Source organism: Sebastes fasciatus, chromosome 19, assembly GCF_043250625.1.
Source record: "Sebastes fasciatus isolate fSebFas1 chromosome 19, fSebFas1.pri, whole genome shotgun sequence".
Taxonomy (NCBI): Eukaryota; Metazoa; Chordata; class Actinopteri; order Perciformes; family Sebastidae; genus Sebastes; species Sebastes fasciatus.
In genome coordinates, this window is record NC_133813.1 from 20350913 (window position 1) to 20371372 (window position 20460).

The 20460-nt window shown below is 38.8% G+C and overlaps 1 protein-coding gene across 3 annotated transcripts in view; it reads right to left on the minus strand.

Moving 5' to 3' along the window:
- Positions 1–14910, minus strand: part of rai14 (retinoic acid induced 14) — a 50642-nt gene extending 35732 nt beyond the window's left edge. For 2 of the 3 annotated variants that reach the window (XM_074617136.1, XM_074617135.1), the window contains exons 1-2: positions 14630–14910; positions 11750–11831 (exon numbers count right to left, since the gene is read on the minus strand). In XM_074617136.1, the coding sequence (XP_074473237.1) occupies positions 11750–11785 (36 nt within the window). In that variant the 5' untranslated portion in view covers positions 11786–11831; positions 14630–14910. The remainder of the gene's footprint in view (positions 1–11749; positions 11832–14629) is intronic. The other variant, XM_074617137.1, reaches the window with a different exon arrangement.
- Between the last annotated feature and the right edge of the window lie 5550 nt (positions 14911–20460).

Consider the following 20460-nt stretch of genomic DNA (forward strand, 5'->3'; position numbering starts at 1 on the left):
TCAGTAGGCTGTTAACTATAAACCCCTTATCTGCAACAAAGCAGATGCTCAAATGTCCTCGGACAATACATCCTTTCTCTCGGGCCACAGCTGAAACCGCTTACTGCCCTCTGTAGTACAAGCACACACACACATACACACATACACACAATAGTTTACTAGACTCTGAAACTCAAACCCAGAATAAGAGAGTTAGTAGACAGAACTGTTAAACAAAGACCAGATGGTTGCTCTCAGGATGAAAGATGCTGCCATATATTTCACAATACCCCCCAATCTGGACCGCACGTTTAGATGATGAAATAAATTTACATCATGACAATATTTCTCATTTAGCAACTTTGTTTTGGATTAACTGCAATTTTACTGGAACCACCTTCTCCCCACTGAATGTCTTTTACCCTCAAAACTGATGATCGTTGGTACAGTCAATATATTGTCCATATATGAACATCAGGCAGCGGTGTACTTCATCGGTTTAGCATTGCACTCCTATAACACTCACGGTGGACAGTTTGAAAAAAGGATCAAAATCAATGCAGCAGACCCAGAGATATTTTTATTTATTTATTTCTTCTTCCTTGTCAAAACCTGAGGCCTACATTACCCACAATGCAGCACAACCACCAACAGTTGGGATCGATATATCGATCCAGATCGATGTATCGTTACACCCCTAATATAAAGTTGTACTCCTAAGATCTGTAAACAGACTTTGATGTGTAAAATCGGTGGAGTTCCCCTTTAGAGACACTAATGACAGCCAAGTTGAATGGCACCCATATTAACACTCAAAGTCTGCCAAGATCCGAGACTGTCAAGGAGAATATCTGTGCCCGAGATACAGTGATGATTAATAATTTTCAATCAATTTACCTTAGAGAATAGGTCTGCCATTATGTGATTGGTTGTAATTGTGTCTTGTAAGCCCCCAAACGGGCTTACAAGACACCATTATTTAGAAAAAAAAGAAAAGACAAAGGCAGAAACCAGAGTAGCAGTATAAATTATAAATACTACGAGACAAATAAACCATCCTGATGTTTTTTCCAAGCTTGAGAAACAAAGGTTGACAATTTATAAGTATTAAAATTAAATAGCCATTCCATTTTGTCATCATCCGAGCACTGAAACATTTCTGGATTTTGAACACACATTTCGTTTAAAATAGAAGTTCGTAACTCATCATAGTATGGACAATACAGAAGGAAAATGTGATTAATTTTCAACAGGCAAAATATGTTTGCCAAAAAGGAAATGTTATGATTATAAATCATTTTAGTCCTTATTTCAGTTATTTTTAGCTTTCCTCTATTTACGTAAATGCTAAATGTGGTGTAGTGGAGACTCTCAGATGAAAGTGCTATAAATGCTAAATAAGCTCTGTGTTTATGCTTCACTCTTAGAGTATTTAGAAGAATAAGATTGTTATTGCCTAAGGTGGTAAATCTGCATTGGAAGTACCATTGTATTTATTTTCTGACTGATAAACTAAACATATGATGTGATCTTGTTTTAAAAGTTTCCACTGATGACCGGGCATCAACATTAAGACTTAACAGAAATGAAAACAAAATTGTCATGTCATCCATCAGCCCCCCTTTACCCTCTCTTCACTTTAGTGTCGGAGCTTGAAAAACTCCCATTAGTTGACGTTTCCCTTTGACCTCTCTAATTACCTCTTATTTTACTGCTTTTCTTGTGCTCCCCTCATAAACAACTTGTGTAGTTACGGGAATACTACGAGGCCACCATGACTCTAAGAATTGAATTGTGACAATATAAGTATATACTATGTTTTTTGCTTAGAGTATTATAGGCTGCGACAAAGACACAAGCCTCCTACATGTATGTGATCTTACCACTAGAACTCCTTACATACAATTATGACACACAGCTCTTTTCATTGAATGTACTTATTTTAAAGCTGATGAATTGATGCAGAAGTCCGGCATAGGACATCTATGGGTGCAAGAAAACCTCCAGTAAAAAATAGCCCTCATGCAACACTTCCTCCTGACACAAATAGCCTTTCCTGCCCTATAAATAAACACTGCTGGACTTGGAAAGCAACCAGCCTCATTACGCTCGAGGCCCGCTCATAAAGTCAGCAGAGTAGGGCAAAAATCTACTGTATTCCTCACTTTAGACAGGATAGGAGTTCATGCACAGACGTCAGTGTACAAAGAGTCAAAGTAGAGTCAAATAGAAGTTACACAGTCTCACTGATCATTCTGTTGAGCTCCAAGGACTCAATTTTGACAGGAAACCGTGTTTCTGGTCCGGCTATTCTACTTTAAAGATGTGTCCATAAAACTGTCTATCACTCCTCCATCACTTAAATCATTAGACATAACTAAAAACACATCTCACAAACGCTTGAGAGCAAAAACAGCTCTCGGAAGTACGCTGCAAATCACGCAGTGCGATGCCAAAAGTCTCTCATGACGGAAAGTTCTGATATTTTTTTCAGGTGAACTGAGATTAACCCTCTCTCCATCCATCTCCAAGCCTGAATATTGTTCCAGTTGTTCTGCGCAGGCCAAACTAAACAACCCGTCTGAACCCGACTGGAGGCGGGGAGCCGGACTGCCCTTCTCGCTCATATAGGGTTTCTCTGCTGCTCATTTTCTTCCCCCATCATCCCCCAATCTCTCCTCCTTTATCCGCTTCTTGTTCCTCATTATTCCTTCATCTTTCTCCCTCTTCTCTTATTATTCTTCACAACTTTTCCACAACCTTTCACCTGAACTCCCCTCATCATCTACCTTATCTGCTGTCGTCTATATCTCTGGTGCCGCCGTTATTATCAGTGATTAGTTATGTCTCGCACCATTACTTCATCTACATGTAATTCTGAACTATGTCAACAGACTAGTGAGTCATGCTACACTGGATACAGCCACAGCTGTCTTAAAAACTTTAAGCTCACACTGATAAATATACCTTCACAAACAAATCCTCTTAAACATAAATACAAACATATAGAGTACATACAGCAGCAGTCAAGCACCTTGCATCATGTGCTCACACCCACACCAGACAACAAACAAGCCCATGCACAGACACACGCCCACACATCAATGAGCATGCAAACACATGCACAGACATAAGGATCACACCCGCCTGCTTTTACCATGCTGCTCACTGCTTCATGTATTTGCTGATGAGCAGGTTTCCTGTAGTTCATGTACACAGGCGATAAGGAATAAAGAGATCCCATGGGCAGTTCTTGCTTTAATTGGATCCATGTTTAAACAGGCTCTAAGCCATTTTCCTCTGGCCTTTCCTTGGCTTAATTTAAACTAGTTCAAGTCTGTATATTTTAACATTCATTTAGAAGCCCATGGGGGCAAAATCAAGGATGAAACTTTAGGATAACGACCACAGTGGCTAGTGCAATCAACAACTGACTAACCGTTGCGAGCATACCAGTAGTTGGACTGGTAATCTGCATGCAACATAAGTAAGCTACACTAGTACCATCATAGAGGCAGGACTCTTCATCTAACTAGTTCCACAAAGGAGACAAAATTAACATTTGGTTAATTTTGGTTAATTCACACCAGGGCAGCGGCGAAGTGTGGCCTGCGGCGAGCTGCCATGCAATGTCTATGAAAAGCTGGGAGGCCGCTCTCGAGCTCAGCGAGCTGTGGCCTTTTGATTCTGCGACGAAATGTGACCAAACAAAAGTTGGGAAAAGTTAAACTTGTGGCGGCGAAGTACGGCCAGCGAGGACCCACGGCCTATCAGTAAACAGATCATGTGACTCCTGTGACATGTTGACCTATGTTACAAAGAATTTCTTCCTGCTTGAAACATGAATATGCCTCCTGGCTGCAGAAAAATGTTATTATTGCAGCGAGCCGCACCTCACTGCTGCCTGGTGTGAATTCGGCATAAGTAAGGACCAAATGATTATTTTCACTACCGTTTAATCTGCTGGTTATTTTCTTGCTTAATCATTAGAAAACTGTAAAAAAAATGTCTTTCCCAGTTTTCAAATCATGTCCTCAAATGTTTTGTTTTCTCCAGCCAACAGTCCAAAACTACACAGGGAAAAGTAACAAATCCTCATATTGGAGAGAGACAGAGATCTTTTTTGCATAAAAATGTACTTAAATGATCAATTATCAAAACAAGTTGCTGAATCATTTTCTGGCAATAAACTAACTGATTAAAAGACTAATCGTTTCAGCTCTAAACCTAAGCCACGGCTAGACGTGTGATTGGCTGATGGGTCACTCATCCTCCTGACAATCATGATTAAATCCAACTGATAAGTGCTGTGAACCCACATCATCCTTAATTGTCCTTCTCTGCATTGGCTAAATTTGTATTTTGTTGACACTTCCTGTTGAATGTAGACAGAATCAGAACGCACTGTATATCTAGAGATAAAATACTATAGTATGTCTGAACGGGGCCGTAGTTATCTCTTGGACTGCTGTACTATCTCCTGCTGACAACTGACAAACATACACATCCACAGACACACACACCCTTCCTCCTCTCCCAGATTAATGCTGGGCTGTCCCTGAGGTTTTACTGTCTGTCACTACCAGCGCTATACGCTTTCACTACACCCAGTCATTCCATGCCAAACCAAGTTAGACTGGGCCAAATCAAACAGAGCCAAGTGGATGTGCTTCAGTTAAAAAGAAACCTTCTATAATTGAGGGGCTGCTTCATTATTGTGTTACTATAGAATGATTTTTCTTTTTTGTGACTAAAGTATGTTTCAACTTTCATGGAAAAAGTAGGGTGTAACATTTTTTTTTCCTCGATGTACTGAGAAGGAGGGGAAATACGGTATTATGGTTTTCAACCACACAGTGCATATTTCTTTTAGAAATGCTTTCAGATGATCAGCATGTGATTTGCTTTGCAGTGCTGCTCCAGTTAACACAGCGGACATATTTCAGAACTCCTGATAAGAAGGCCTCCATTCCTGCAGTATTTACATAGCTAACTTCAGATTATATACATTTTAATAAGTGCCAAACAGTAAATGCACAGTTTAGTCTCCAGTGTCGTGTAGCTCAGATTAATTGAAGCCATGAAACAGATGTGTGGAGTGAGAGGAGACAAAATAATCCACACATCAATTAGACACAAAGACTGGGGAGGGTGTGTGTGTGTCTGCGCATATGCTGTGGATACCAGTCTATACACATGGATATGAAAATGCGTGTGTGAGTGAAAGCCTCGAGTAATCCTGCTTAGTCTACCGGCTGGGGGTGCAGGTTTAAGTAGTGACAGTATGAAGGTCTGGGTGAGGGTTTAATACTAGAATTACTGTCAACAATAGAAATGCACACATAATAACAAACACTGTATAATGTGTGTATGTGTACGCACAACAGCACAGCCAGTAAGCAATGTGCTTGGGGGATGGTAGTAAGGGGCTGAGAGTACAGATAACAGTGTAAGCAAATTAACTAATTTAGAGCAGCTCTGTACAAACAGCAGGGAGACTTGTTAATGTGGTCTCAAAGGGTCGACGCACACTACAAGACTTAATTAAGATCTCTCAAACTAATTACACACGACCGTTTTCTACGATGAAGGTTGTTTCAAGAAAAAAACATGATTGTAGAATGATTTTTTACATTACAACATGGTTTTTGCATTGTTTTACTCGTAGGTATTACAGAGTACTATTTAGGGCTAGTTATCAAACCTCAATAACTTTTTCTTCTCAACCAAAATGCTTCAGTAGCACTAAGTATTGAAAATAATGTAGTACTAAGAGCTGGAACTAAATGTTTGTACAGATTCTTAGTATTGTTAACTATAATTAAATCTAAACTTTGTCAACTTTAGACTGGCATAGATCTTGTGAAATAAGCATTTATACCAAAACTCACAACCAAACCAAACCAAACCACACTCAACTCGCTAAATCTGGGTCTTCTTGTATTTCCAACTCAACTAGGGCTGCAACTAACGATTGTTTTCATTGTCAATTAATCTGACGATTATTTTGTCGATTAATTGATTAGTTGCTTACTATGTTGTGGTATATTGTGGTCTATAAAATGTCAGAAAATGTTGAAAAATGATGATCATTGTTTCCCAAAGCCCAAGATGACGTCCTCAAATGTCTTATTTTGTCCAGAACTCAAAGATATTCAGTTTACTGTCATAGAGGAGTAAAGAAACCAGAAAATATTCACATTTAAGAAGCTGGAATCAGAGAATTTTGTAAATTTTTTTTCTTAAAAATTTACTTAAACCAATTGATTATCAAAATAGTTGGTGATTAATACAATAGTTGACAGCTAATCGATTAATCGTTGCAGCTCTAAAATTAACTTTAAATAAATGAGGCCTAGTTTGAACAAAACAAAAGAGAAACATTCGTATTGACATTATCGGTGCAGGTCACGGCAAAACCATCTCTGACGGCTGATTGTTCAGACATGGCCGAAGCAAAATGCCTGTAAACCTCTCTGTGGCTGATTGCCAACCCCATTCCCAGAAACCAGATTACAGCGTCTGCTTGTCTTAAACACTGCTCACACACACACAAAACCTTCCTCATTATGCTGACTGTTTGGCCAAATAGGCTTAGCCAAAATGATCCAAAAAATTAATCCCAAAATGTCTATGATATATCCAGAAGACATATTCAGACAGACAGAAACAACAGTTAAACGCAGACAGTCTAGCAGACAGACATGCAAACATTTCAGAGCACACTAACACACACACTTAAAAAGAATTCCTCTGATTCACTCTGACCTTGCATAAATACACACCTGCTGATAAAGCAACACTGGTGTTACTCCCTACTGGCATGCACAGAATTTTGATGGACACATTTCATGTAGAAAAAGTCAGACCAAAACATAGCCATGATGATCCCAGTGCGGTTATTACCAATACTGGATAATCTGAGAGAAAAATCACACATTCAGTTCTCAGTTAATCTTTTTTGTGCAGCAATAAAGCTGTTTAATATCAAGGTTAGAAATGCATGAGCACCTTAAGCGTAGGCGGCGTTTTCACACTACTTAGCCTTAAAGCGCATTCACAGTGCAGCATTTGAGAAAGCCGAGCTACTTAACCTGGTGATACTTTCTGCTGAGTCTGCCTGGCTGGACAGTTTTTAGCTAGTTTGCGTGGCATTACTGCAGCTGAACACAGTTTCATATAACAATCAAATATACTGGAAGGTCAAAAAATAACTACAAGCATAACCCAAAACATAAGAAAGGTCAGGTTTTTGTAAAAGAGGAAATTCATTTCAAGCCACCCAGCATCAAGTCAGTAAAGCCATGGTGGAGAATATAAGAGTAAAAAAAAAGAGTAATAAATGTTAGGAAGTGGTAGGTCTTTCAAGCACTGCTTTGGCATTAGTAGTTTTAATGATGTATCATAAGCTGCTTAGAGCTAGTGTGAAGAAGTTAAACATATCATAATTCTCTCTCTATTATGTATTTTATATTGCTGTGAAAACATCTCCTTCAAACAACTGTATTTGTTCAAGTTTCTCACCAATAACTACATTTTACAAGATTACATTCGAATGCATCATGATAGGGTTATAATTTACCTTCGCCCAATACTCTGCTTTTTACTGAGCAGAGCCTGAACGCACCATAATGTAACCCAATGGAACTTCCGTTAACGTTCAACTCTTCAGCTCTGCGCTGTCGGCAGACGAGTCGGTCACTGTGATTACTCTGAGCAATATCATGGGAATGGCTTACAATATAATAAGTTTCTTATTAAGTTAGTTGTTCCAAATGTTTTTAAAGGTTGTTTCTCCACGGCTTATTTAAGACTTGCAGTTGTGGAAAATTGCAGATCCTTCACTCAGCTGAAGAACTTCCACACCGACATGTTTTGTATGTGTGACGTTACTGACTGTGTCGCTGTGTGCCAACGTAATACCATCATGTGGAGGCTGCACATGAAATTCAGTTTCTATAGGGATTTTTTATAACCAGAGCATCCAAAAATCCAAATTATGGTTTGGCCGCTGTACAGTTAATAGGTGTTGAACTAGGTGATCATAAGGGATAGAACGGAGTTGATGACTAATGTTCTCTGTGAAATGTTGTTCCGAGTGCCCTGAAAACATGACATATTTGCCTCTTTTCTATGAGTGGAGCATTTTAGAACGTCAATATCACAGTCAATCATTTTCATTTAATTGTGGGATGCAAAAATCGTGATTCATATTTTTTTGATATTTGTGCAGCCCTGTCACATACATAAACTTTTTCTCCTTGAAGAAATTGGTGTGAAGCCAGGCATTAAACATGACCACAAGGCATAAAAAGCATACACTCAACACCAAAGAAGAGATAAAAGCATAACCTAACAAAAATGAGACCACCAGACAAAACACCCTGATGAGGGATAAAGCAACCATACATGATGCAAAGTAAAGTTCTTGTGTGTTTATCAGAAGTTGAGTTGTTCATCAGCTAATGGTATAAAAGAGAATCTGGTGTTGTTGTATACATATGTACATCTCTCTCTTACCGTTGCATCAAATGGAAAGTTCTAGATGTTTTGTATCAAGGTTTTATTATCAGGCCATATCATCCAGCTCAACCTTTAGCCCTTATACTGCCTGCCTGTATCATACCTTTTACTTTATTTAGGCCTCATGTTGTAGGTGTTTGAGTAAAGGTTTGGCTGTGTGATGCATTCAGTACACTGGGCTGGAAGTGAAGCATTTAGTGAAGCATTTAGAAATGGTTTGACACAACAGATTCCATTACACATTATCTGGAAAGGTCTTTACTTCATAGTAAAGATATTTAAGAAGGAATTAAGTTTCTGTTATTTTGTTAAAAGAAAAAAAAGAAGGGCCTGTTTTGGGTTTGGGGGGGAACATTCCTGAGAAATCAGTCGCTGACACACAGCTTAAAATAGAACAACCGAGATATTTTCTTTCTATTACGGTTGTTCAGGGTTTCTATAAAAAGCAATGGAATGACTGTTGGCTCAGAGGATAACCATGCTAGCCTGTGAAACAATTTTCAGCACATCTTAATCATGACCATTGCTTTTAATCACTAACAATATTGGCACTGTATAAAAAAATATATCTGTATTTCACTGGAAGTTATTTGTTTATATATATCTATATATTTATATATAGATATATAGTATATTTATGGATCTTTCTTTTAAAAAAATAGAGTTTTGTATTCTGTATTTCAGAATTACTCAAAAGAAAATTGTCCAAACTTAGAATATAGTTGGTAAGATATGATTTTTGTCAACAGTTCTTAGTGTTTGTATATGACTGGTACAGCACAACAGTTCAATCGATTCCTTTCCCAAACTGTATCATATCAATGCACAGATATGAAAACAGGGATTTATTACAATTAAAAGACAACTGGACATCAAATTGGTCAAAGTGCGACAATGTGTGTGGGTGTGAGAGGTCTGCTAAAGGCATGCATGACTGCAAATGGCTTCAGTCGTGTTTCTAAGCAACATGCACATCCACTGCTCTTCCCTTTCTTCTCTCATGCCGCCTACGACCAGCTATTTCAGTGACGACAAGCATTCCTCTCCAAAAGCATCTCAAACAGTTTACAACCCTTACTGTAACAATACAGGTTTTTACTGGAATAACACCCAGTAAAGGTGAGACAACCACCATCCATTTTACGCACTAAGGAGGAACTACTGTGACCTTGCAGCCCATTTCTGGACTCAACATTTTCTAGAACAAGGGACACTATTGTACTCCCCCACATAGCTGACTGAATTTGCAAAAAATTGCTAATATCAGGCTGTAGAGACTGTGTAAAAATTGCAGGCTGTTAAAGATTGAATCAGAAAACGGGAGTAAATTGTTATTTTTCCCATTTTCTATTGATATATCTTTGCATCTGTATTCCTTATAGAGAGTTTTAGAGGGATAGTTTGGGTGTTTTGAAGTGGAGTTGTATGGAGGTACTTAACTATAGTCAGTATTTTACGTACAGTAGATGACTTTCGGGGCACCTCCAGCATCGAGAAACAGACAGGAGTACCAGCACAGGAGCAAAGCATTACAGTGCTGTAGATGGGGACTGCAGAAAAATATATTTTAGCCACTTAATAAAAAGGCTCACCTAAGAAAATTTATATCCATTTAAGTGTACGCTATAATTAGAAAGTGAAACACTAAAAGTGAAATGTATTGATACTATTTTTTTCATCTGAGCCTGTTGGCTTAGGAGAGAGCATAGATAGGTTTCACTTTAAGTCCAGTTCCCCATCGGAAAGGAGAAGGAATGGGCTGTCTGACGGCAAGATAAAGCAGTAAAAATATTCTAAATATAGCGCACACGTAAACGGATGTCATTTTTGTTTAGGTGAGCTTTTCTTTTAGGTGGCTAAAATAAGTTTTTCTGCCGTTCACATCCGCAGCACTGTATTGCTTTGCTCCGATGTCGGTAATCCGGTCTGTTTCTCGATGCTGGGAGCGTGCCGACCGTCATCTAATGTAAGCAATACAAGTACCTCATACAACCCCACTTCAAAACACCCAAACTATCCCTTTAACAGCTGAATGACTTATTTCCAAGAAACTTATGAGCACATCTCTGGTAAACACAAGATTCCTTGTGGAGAAACTCAGTTTTACATATCTGTTGATTAAATCAACTAATCGATTAGTCAACAAAATTGTATGAGTGTTAGTCGACTAAGAACTTCTGTCTTAGGACAGCCCTAGACTCTACATTTGAATATTCTTCCAGATGATCTATAGGTGTGTCTCTGATGACTTGATTTTGCTCTCCACACATCCATGCACTAGTTATGCTTTGCAGTATATTGGGGCTATAATTGAGTAAAAGCAGAAGCAAAGTTAACTCTTCCTCTGTGGGACGGTCTCTCTCTCAACAGAGCATGCCATTTAACCATAGCTCACCACCCTGCCCCGCCACACACTCTTAATCTCATGGAAACTGTCTACATAAACCAAGTATCTCATTTAGTAGGCATTCTCCTCTCCATTCGCCAACTTCTATACTTCTGACACTCCCTCATCCCCTAAAACTCATCCCATTCATCCAGAAACCCTCCAGCTTTTTCCTGTCTGGCGCTTGGCTCTGTGTCATTACGGTCACTGTGACAACAGATGAGTCAGACGCTGTGGAGACGCCTCTCTTCCTGTGATTGTAGAGTATCTTAGACTGTGACCGAATGGATGATGATGAACCAACACAGAGAAATTCCTCCCTAAAGACTGATTCATAGTTAGCAGGATCAAACCCTCATCTGGAGCAGTGCAGAGTCACAGTATCTGAGCATACTTGTGGTCTTTGAAGGATTAATCCAAATTTTTGCACATCCGCAGTCACCTTCCTAAAGTGACTCCACATGACAAGTGTGTGTCATATCGCTAACATCATAAATCCTGATTTTCTCAAACTCATGATCCCGTTTTTAGGTCCTGAGGTTCTCATGACACCCGCAATTAGAGCTGACAAGTTGTCATGTGAAATTGAGCATGGCATACTTTCTGTTTACAAGAGCACAGGGAAGCTCTAAATAGATTACATAGACATTATGATAAATCTATTTATTTTATCTTTCCAGCCTATTTATTTGTTCTTAAATAGCAAAATATCAACAAGCCACAGGGTGCTGCTGACCCTAAGGTTAAGAAAATCTGCCATAGTACTGCTCAAGGCATACATACACAGACACTGACTCAGCCACGCAGACATGCACACATGGTAGCATGTACACAGCTATGAACACATGTTACAGTACTTACATCAGTTTTTCTAAACTTCGCTTTAAGGCTCTTCATGTTCAGTCCGGTCCATGCAGTCACCCACTCAATCACTCAGTCAAGGCTGTGAAGAGAAAAGACACAGATGTTTAAACTCAGCCTGAGTGATCGAATGTGATTTAGTGTTTCTGGAAGACTAAACTATCTGATTTATCAGGTATTTTGTGACACTATTATCCACACAAGTTACAGTCAATATGAGGTGTAAATGTGCTGTGCAGCAGCACGGATTTGCAGTGGCAATAGATACAGCCTTAATAAATCAACATCTTCCTCATAAAAACTAAAATATGCCGTTTATTAAAGCCTCGTCAGCAGCACAGCTTCCTCTACAGTAAGTGACAAAAGTAAATGTAACGTTTTTATAATGATCACAGCACTCTATACTCGAGCTGTAACAAATCTGAAGCACTTTTACATTCAACTATTCCTCTCCAATCAATGGGCAGTTTTGGGAATGTGTACCACATGCAATTCTAATTTAAACCCGTTGCTGGAAATGGTATCCGGCTTTGTATTGTTTCCTATAAGGATGTTTTAAATCACCACGGAACCCTTGGGGATGTCTGGTGACTGTATTTTTTGCGCCTTAAATGCCTCTAGCAATTTCCAATTTTTCATGCCTGACAGTGATTTACTACCAAAATATCATTGTGAGCATTCCAGTCAAAATTAGCCTACTCACTTACTTCATTATTATTATTATTTCCAGGTTCCTCTGTGTCCGCTTGTATTTCAACCAAGAGCAACATGTTAGCAATTTGAGGCTCTTTGCAATGATAACCCGCAGTGCACTCTGGAGCCTTAATTGAATATATTTTTGATAATGTTTATGTATTTTCTGAATATATTTCTAAAGCATGGGATAGGAGGAGAAAAGTAACATATGCAATAGATAAATTCCTCACTCTTATGCCTTTTTTTGTCATGATAAGATGTGTCTTTCGCTTAGGGAGCTGTGTTCGTATATCTGTGACTGTTTATTTGTTGTATTTCCATTGTGGGATATATCCTGGAGCATTATTTGTGGGAGGTTCACATTTGCGATTATGTCTGGATGATGTTTCATTTTATGTTTGGATGATACTGGTGTATTGTGCTGTTAGATGATGGTGGGCTAACATGCCGTAATGTTTGTTGTTAGATAATGTGTCTGAATAATCCCATGAGGGATGGGTTATGTAAATGACCAGGCACAAAAATAAATGATTAATTCATTCATTTCATTCAAATAGTCTTTACATGGGCAGATACTGATGGTGTACTGAAGGTGGGTGCATCGAGGACAGCCATGTCTGGGCTCCTCTGGCAGCATTCAAGCCACAGATTAACATAGATTTGCCTTCAACATTCAAATCTTATTTTTCGGTCAAATATCAGCAGCCCATCAATGACAAATAGGGCCGTGTATTGGCAAGAATCTGGCGATAAGTTATGTATCAAGATACATGGGTTACGATTCAATACATTGCGATATATTGCGATACTGTAAGTAGGCGATATATTGTGATTTTGAAAGAACAAACCATATGCATTAAATCTGAGTAAAAGAAGTACACTTTTTTCTGCAATCAGAACAATGGGACCTGCATTTATCACATAACATCCAACATCATAGCACTACTTTGAGAGGGCACATACACTGAGAGGGTGCATCTCTTTGCAAATGAAATAAAGTAATCTTTGCATGTATATTATTATTAATTCAAAATCAATACAGTGTTTTTGAGAATAGCGATACCTTACGTATCAAGATACAGGGGTTACGATTCAATACATTGCGATACATTGCAATACTGTAAGTAGGAGATATATTGTGATTTTTAATCTAATTACAGGGAAAACTGTCATAGTATAGAGAACAAACCATATGCATTAAATCTGAGTAAAAAAAAAGTATACTTTTTTCTGCAATCAGAACAATGGGACTTGCATTTATCACAGTAACTGTAACATCCAACATCATAGCACTACTTTGAGAGGGCACATACACTGATTGTAAACAACATTGAGACATCAAACAGATTTTGTCTCACTGTAAGTAGGAGATGTATTGTGATTTTTAATCTAATTACGGGGGAAACTGTTATAGTATAAAGAACAAACCATATGCATTAAATCTGAGTAAAAAAAAAAAGTATAGTTTTTTTCTGCAATCAACCAACCAATCATCCAACATCATAGCACTACTTTGAGAAGGCACATACACTGAGAGGGTGCATCTCTTTGCAAATGAAATAAAGTATTGACAGAGTTAAACTTTGCATGTATGGTATTAATTAAAAATCAATACAGTGTTTTTGAGAATCAAAACAGTATCACAGAACATAATATCACCAATTTTGTCTATATTTTCTTAAACCCCAAAAGGGGTGAAGACAACAATAAAGACAACATTGAGACATCAAACACATTATGTCTCAGTGTTGGACAACAGACTTAACTACTGAACAGTCAAACTTTCTATTGGACCACGAATTAACAGAACAACAAACAGTTCAGACAACTATCAAACAGCTACCTGTGTATATATTTGCACACTGGCCCCTCAAACAATGGGAGTTGTGCAGGAATACCGTGCACCAACATGGGTTAACGTCACGGCTGCAGCTCGTTGAGCAAATTAGCACAAAAAGTATCAAAAATGCGCGCAACTTGCATCATTGTGCACCAACAGTCCGACTGAACGAGGTTGTAACCATGGATATATAAAGAGAACGGGTTGTAACCATGGATATATTAAAGGTTGTTAACAGGAGCTGTAGTTTAATTCACCACTGAGACTTAAAAACAGTTAGTTGTGCGGCTTTTGTACGACCAACAACTCCTTACATGATGTGAAATGACTGGACACACACTTACCCGGGTTATGTGTTGGAGTCGCTGTGGGAGAAGCTGGACACATAAAAGAAACGGACACACAAACCGCCTTTTTGTGCCAAAAAAAGCAGATTATCTACCGAGCCGGTGAGGAAACAGCGAGCCGTAGTTGAGCTAAGTCGAGCAGGAGGAGGGTGAATAAAAGGAGGAGAAAACAGTGCGTCCCAACCCGACACACTGAGCCCCGGCTCGGCCCGCATACATTAAAAGTTGTTCACGGACTCTCTGCCTGTCTGTCTGACTCTGCCTGTCTGTCTGACTCTGTCTGTCTGTCTGACTCTGGCTCTCCGGGACTCAACTAGTGATGTGTTGGTCGCGAACGAGCTGGTTCAAAGAGCCGGCTCTTTTAAGTGAACGATAATGGTACGTTTTCACAGGCTCCGTGCTTTCCACGCTCCCCATTCATTTTCTATGTAAGCAGCCGCGCAATGCATTCTGGTAGCGTGGCGTCGCGATTCGAGAAACGGAGCGTCACAACGCCCGCTCCTCATTTGCATAAAGTTGAGGGCTAGTCTACTTTATGCAAATCACGGACGTCCGACGCAACTCGCCACCTCTCAAAACTCACGAGAATCTTTTAAAATAAACGTTGTCGATCCAAATTAAAGACAGATTCAGCAACTGCATGGCTTATTTCTAGCCTCAAATGTTTTCAGAAACACATTTCAGTGAACTACTTTCGTGAAATAAGAGAAGAAAGTTTCTAAACGAGCCTTCATACTGTTTCCGGTTTGAATCAGAATCAGACTCAGAATCAGAATCAGAATGGTATTTATTGCCAGGTGTAAGAGGTATACACTAAGAATTTTCTTTGGCTTTGTTGGTGCAAGACAAACAGTATAATAAAAAAAGAATAGATAAAACGTTAGAATAAAATAAGAATAAAAATGTACAATTTACAAAATAAGCTATAAACAAAAATAAAGCTGGGAGCAGCAGTCAACGGAGGGAAACCTTTCGTCCAATCAGGTGGGAACAGCCTGTGTCTAGTGACAACCCACCAAGCGTCCAATGTTGGGAAGCGTCGCGTTTTTTTTTGTTTGTTTTTTTAAATTAATTCAAGGCAGAATGATAGGACGATCTTCTCCGCGCCACGGGCACTCCATGCACTGACTGTGACTGAATGTTGTGTTAATGACGTTAATGACAGACAAGGATCATACCATCAAACAGGGAGGGGCAGGGGTGCTGACGGTCTTCAGGTACAGAGCAGGAGGGAGAGGAGGAGAGAAAGAGAGAGGGGTGCGGTGCGCAAAGAGCAGACAAGATGAGAGACAGTCGGAAACGAAGCAGCATGTAAAATGATGGTATTCTGGAAATTATAAGGTTTAGTATATATGTGCACACATTGCCTATTAATCATAGGTCAAAACAGCGCTAAATTTGGCTGAATTATAAAAGGCAGAAGTGGTAAAACGAAGAACCGTTTGGTAGCCGAAAGAGCCGGCTCTTCTTGGTGAGCTGAGCCAAATGATCTGGCTCACTAAAAAGAGCCGGAATTCCCATCAATAGTTGCCCGGTTTAGGAAAGTGACGTCACTCTCCCAGTGCTCTCGTGACCGCGGCGAGCGAGCGAGCCCTCTTCTGTTCTCCATTGTGCCCCATTCATGTTCTGGTTAAAGGGGTGTTTCCCACAAAAACCACACTGACACAGCTAGAATCGAATAAAATTAGAATATAATAAAATCTTTTACTGACATCACTTTTGTTAATTCACCACAGTGTAGGACAACACACACACACCCCCACAACCTGCCCTCTGGTAGAAGATACAGGACCCCCAGGACTCTCACCAGCAGACTGAGTAACAGTTTTTTCCCCCAGGCATTTAGACTTTTAAATAGATAATTCATACGACACCTTCTCACACAAAAAGTACCTCATTCATATATCTTATACTGTATATGTTCTTAATGTATATGTTCTTAATATGCCTCGTACAAAGTATTTCCTTTTATCATTGTAATAAAACCTTATTATTTTGAATGGAGCTTCCCAGCAAATAGCATTTCACACAATTGTACTTGTGTAACCAGCGTGACACTAAACATCTTGAATCTTGAATCTTGTGGCACATGTTTCAGATTTTTGGCCAGACCCCTGAACTCCCATGCCGCCCTCCCCCTCCAAAAAAAGGTCTGTTTTACGTTTTCATGCAACAAACCTCTATGTAGAAGGAGCTCCATTTTAACTATCACATATTTCAAACCACTGAATGCATAATTAAACTAGTAAATCAGTCAATATGTGTAGGCGCACACACTTTGCTTAAAGGGATATTCCAGCATATTATTATTATTGCACCTTCATAAAGTTGGCTGACTGGCAAGAGACAGTTTTTAATTAGGGCTGTCAATCAATTAAAATGTTTAATCGCGATTAATCTCATGATTGTCCATAGTTAATCACAATTAATTGTAAATTAATAGCACATCTTTTAAAAGTTCATCTTAAAGGGAGATTTGTCAAGTATTTAATACTTTCAACATGGGAGTGGGCAAATATGCTGATTTATGCAAATGTATGTATATTTTTATAATTGGAAATCAATAAACAACACAAAACAATGACAAATTTTGTCCGGAAATCCTCACAGGTACTGCATTTAGCATAAAAAATATGCTCAAATCATAACATGGCAAACTCAAGCCCAACAGGCAACAACAGCTGTCAGTGTGTCAGTGTGTCAGTGTGCTGACTTGACCACAACTTGCCCCAAAACTGCATGTGATTATCATAAAGTGGTCATGTCTGTAAAGGGGAGACTCGTGGGTACCCATAGAACCCATTTTCATTCACATATCTTGAGGTCAGAGGTCAAGGGACCCCTTTCAAAATGGCCATGCCAGTTTTTCCTCGCCAAAATTTAGCGCAAGTTTATTTAACCTCCTTCCAAACAAACTGGTATGACATGGTTGGTACCAATGGAATCCTTAGGTTTTCTAGTTTCATATGATACCAGTACTAGCTTTAAAACTGATCCCGCTATGACCTAAAAATCACAAGTTGCATTAATGCGTTAAAGAAATTAGTGCCGTTAAAATGAATTTGCGTTAACGCGTTATTATCGTGTTAACTTTGACGGCACTAGTTTTAATAAGAATGGTCAAAATAAATGTAACAGGGGTGAAGATCTTCAATTTTTAGTCACACAGGTGAGCCGAGCTCCAAAACGTTGGATCATACATTTCCCATAATGCATCTCAGACTTGACAATGCTCCGCAGATGCAGAAGGATCCACAAAAGACACATTTTTTTCAGGCTGTGTAGTACTCATAATGTGTTAACTATCATGTGTGAAATCTGTGTGTATCATCTCTAAGGTTGAGAAACCGCCAGTCAAACAAGTCGTGTTGATGATACGGGCCTATGTCGCAACAATATACTTATAAAGCAGGTAAGAACGTGTCTGAGCTGTAAGGTTGTAATGTTGATGCTATTTGGTAAGATGAGATAATGCTACCTGGGCTTCCTCACTGTCTGTCTGTCATAATAAACCAAAACCATCCATTCAAAGCAAATGTTTTGATTTACAGCCCCATATCTGTTTCAGTACATATCATATATATATATATATATATACAGTTTGTGATGGTCTATTCAGGTTGTCCTGGCATATCTGAATATATTTCCTTAATAAGTATGAGCAATATCCTCAAAATTGTGTAATTTTGGAATTTCTGTCTAAACAATCAGAGGAAAAAAATGAGGAAAAAAAGGAGACAGTGTGACAAAGAGACATAGATGCCTGCTCATAGGTTCTGCTTACCCAAGGTGTGGCCCCTTTTATTATGAAATTTTGACTCAACAGGTATGAATCCAGTTTCTAGTCAAACAAAGAATGTAGGCAGTGGCATGATGTCAAGACAGTGACATCTAGTGGAGAAGTTATTTACTACATTGTTCTGTTCGATGAATAATGTGGTCTTTTTAATAAGGTGAATGTTGTATAGCTCAAATTTATCTCCCCACAAAAGTGTCATGCAAACCATAAAACAGGCAATTTGCATAGCCTATGTGAGAAAGCCTGGTACACACCTGGTTATGCATAACACACACACACACACACACGCTGGTGAGTGTGTGCTCCTATAATATGGAAAAGTTGCTGTGTCAGGTTGACGATCTCACAGCAAACTGGAACATGATCTATGCTGTCAGTGTCTTCCTTTAACCCATTAGAAAAAAAGAAATATAATTTACGAAGTTAACTTAAGAATAGTTCAAGTATATTCCCAAGTATACTTTATGTGATAAGTATACTAATATCAATGTACTTGTAGTATACTTGTAAGTGTACTACTTCAATACTTCTTGGGACTAAATTGGCCCACTTTCAATGGTATCAATCCAAAAAGTGCTGCAACAACTTGGTTGGCCATCATATACTTCTATCATAATATTCTAAGCTCTTATTATTTTGATTAATTAATTGTCTATGTCTGATTAATGACTAAAACAACAAGAGGCATTTACTTATTCAAACTGAGGCTTTTTTTTTTTTTTATTAAGAATTTTTTCAATTACATACGGATTGAGTTAATTTAATTTATTTTGTGTGGTTGGAAAAAAGGCCAACCTGGCACCCCTTCCTAGCTGGGGTCATAGTTCCAGTACTGCCACACTGCAATGACATGTCAAAACAGCTGCTGTGAACAGGGCATATTACACCAGTTTTAGCTAATTGTAAATGGATGCACCCCTTTCTACCTTCCTGATCTCCTTAAACCTTATGCTCCAATCAGGACTCTCTGCTCTCAGAATACAGGGCTCCTGTCTGTCCCTAGAGTTACAAGAAGTAGCAGGCCAAAGGGCCTTTTCCTATCATACCACCTTCTTTGGAATAACCTGTGGACATCAGACGGTCTCAATCTGTCTCTCTCTCCCTCTCTACCCCAACCACTTGAACATGCCTCTACAAATGCCCTGATAACTTACTTCATATTGGTTTAGTGTGCCTATCATATACGGTATAGTTCCAGCATGAATAGCACAAGAAGAGCACAAAAAGTATATATTACATGAATAACAACAATAAATGATTTTTGTCTTTTCTTCTATATCCTGTCTGCACCCTTCAAGTACAGATGCCTCTAACACTGGGATGACCTGAATGATATGAGTAACAGGAAATTAGTTATTTGGTCAAAAATGATTCAAAGCAATTAAGTTCCTTACTCAAGGGTATTCAATCACTGAAAGCAGGGATTTATTGTAGGTATGGAGAGGTTGAATAAAATTGGGGAGAGAAAAGTTTGTGAAAAATAGATCAGGCCTATCATTGTTGGATTTACCTGCTAGGGTATTGACCTCTATTGACCTCTGTTTGTGGTCATTTTAACACACCATTGTGGGCCATTATATGAGACACAAGACAGGTGCAGGAACCACCTGGAAGGCCTTTTAGTGCATATCATGCGTAAGGGGTGCACATTGGCAAACAAAATTGCAGTTTATGAAATTACCACAAACCAGCTGCCTCAAAATAAATATGGGGCCTTTGGGGGCCACTTTACTGGCAATCCAGCCTTGATCCTACACCACACTATCGGTTCTTTTTCCTTTTCTAAATACACAGAAACAATAATGCAACGGAATCTCCTGGTTTTGTTTACACTCAGATAACCTGAATTTAATCTGAGATTCAACATGGTTGTACTAATATTCCAACGTTTGGATTATATTAAATTGTCACACATAAAGCTCAGATTTTGTGTATAATTTTATTGAAATACATCTTTGACCCGAGTCTTAATGTTAAATCTTTTTACCTCACATTAATTAACTCTCCATCAGACGTCCCAATAACGCTG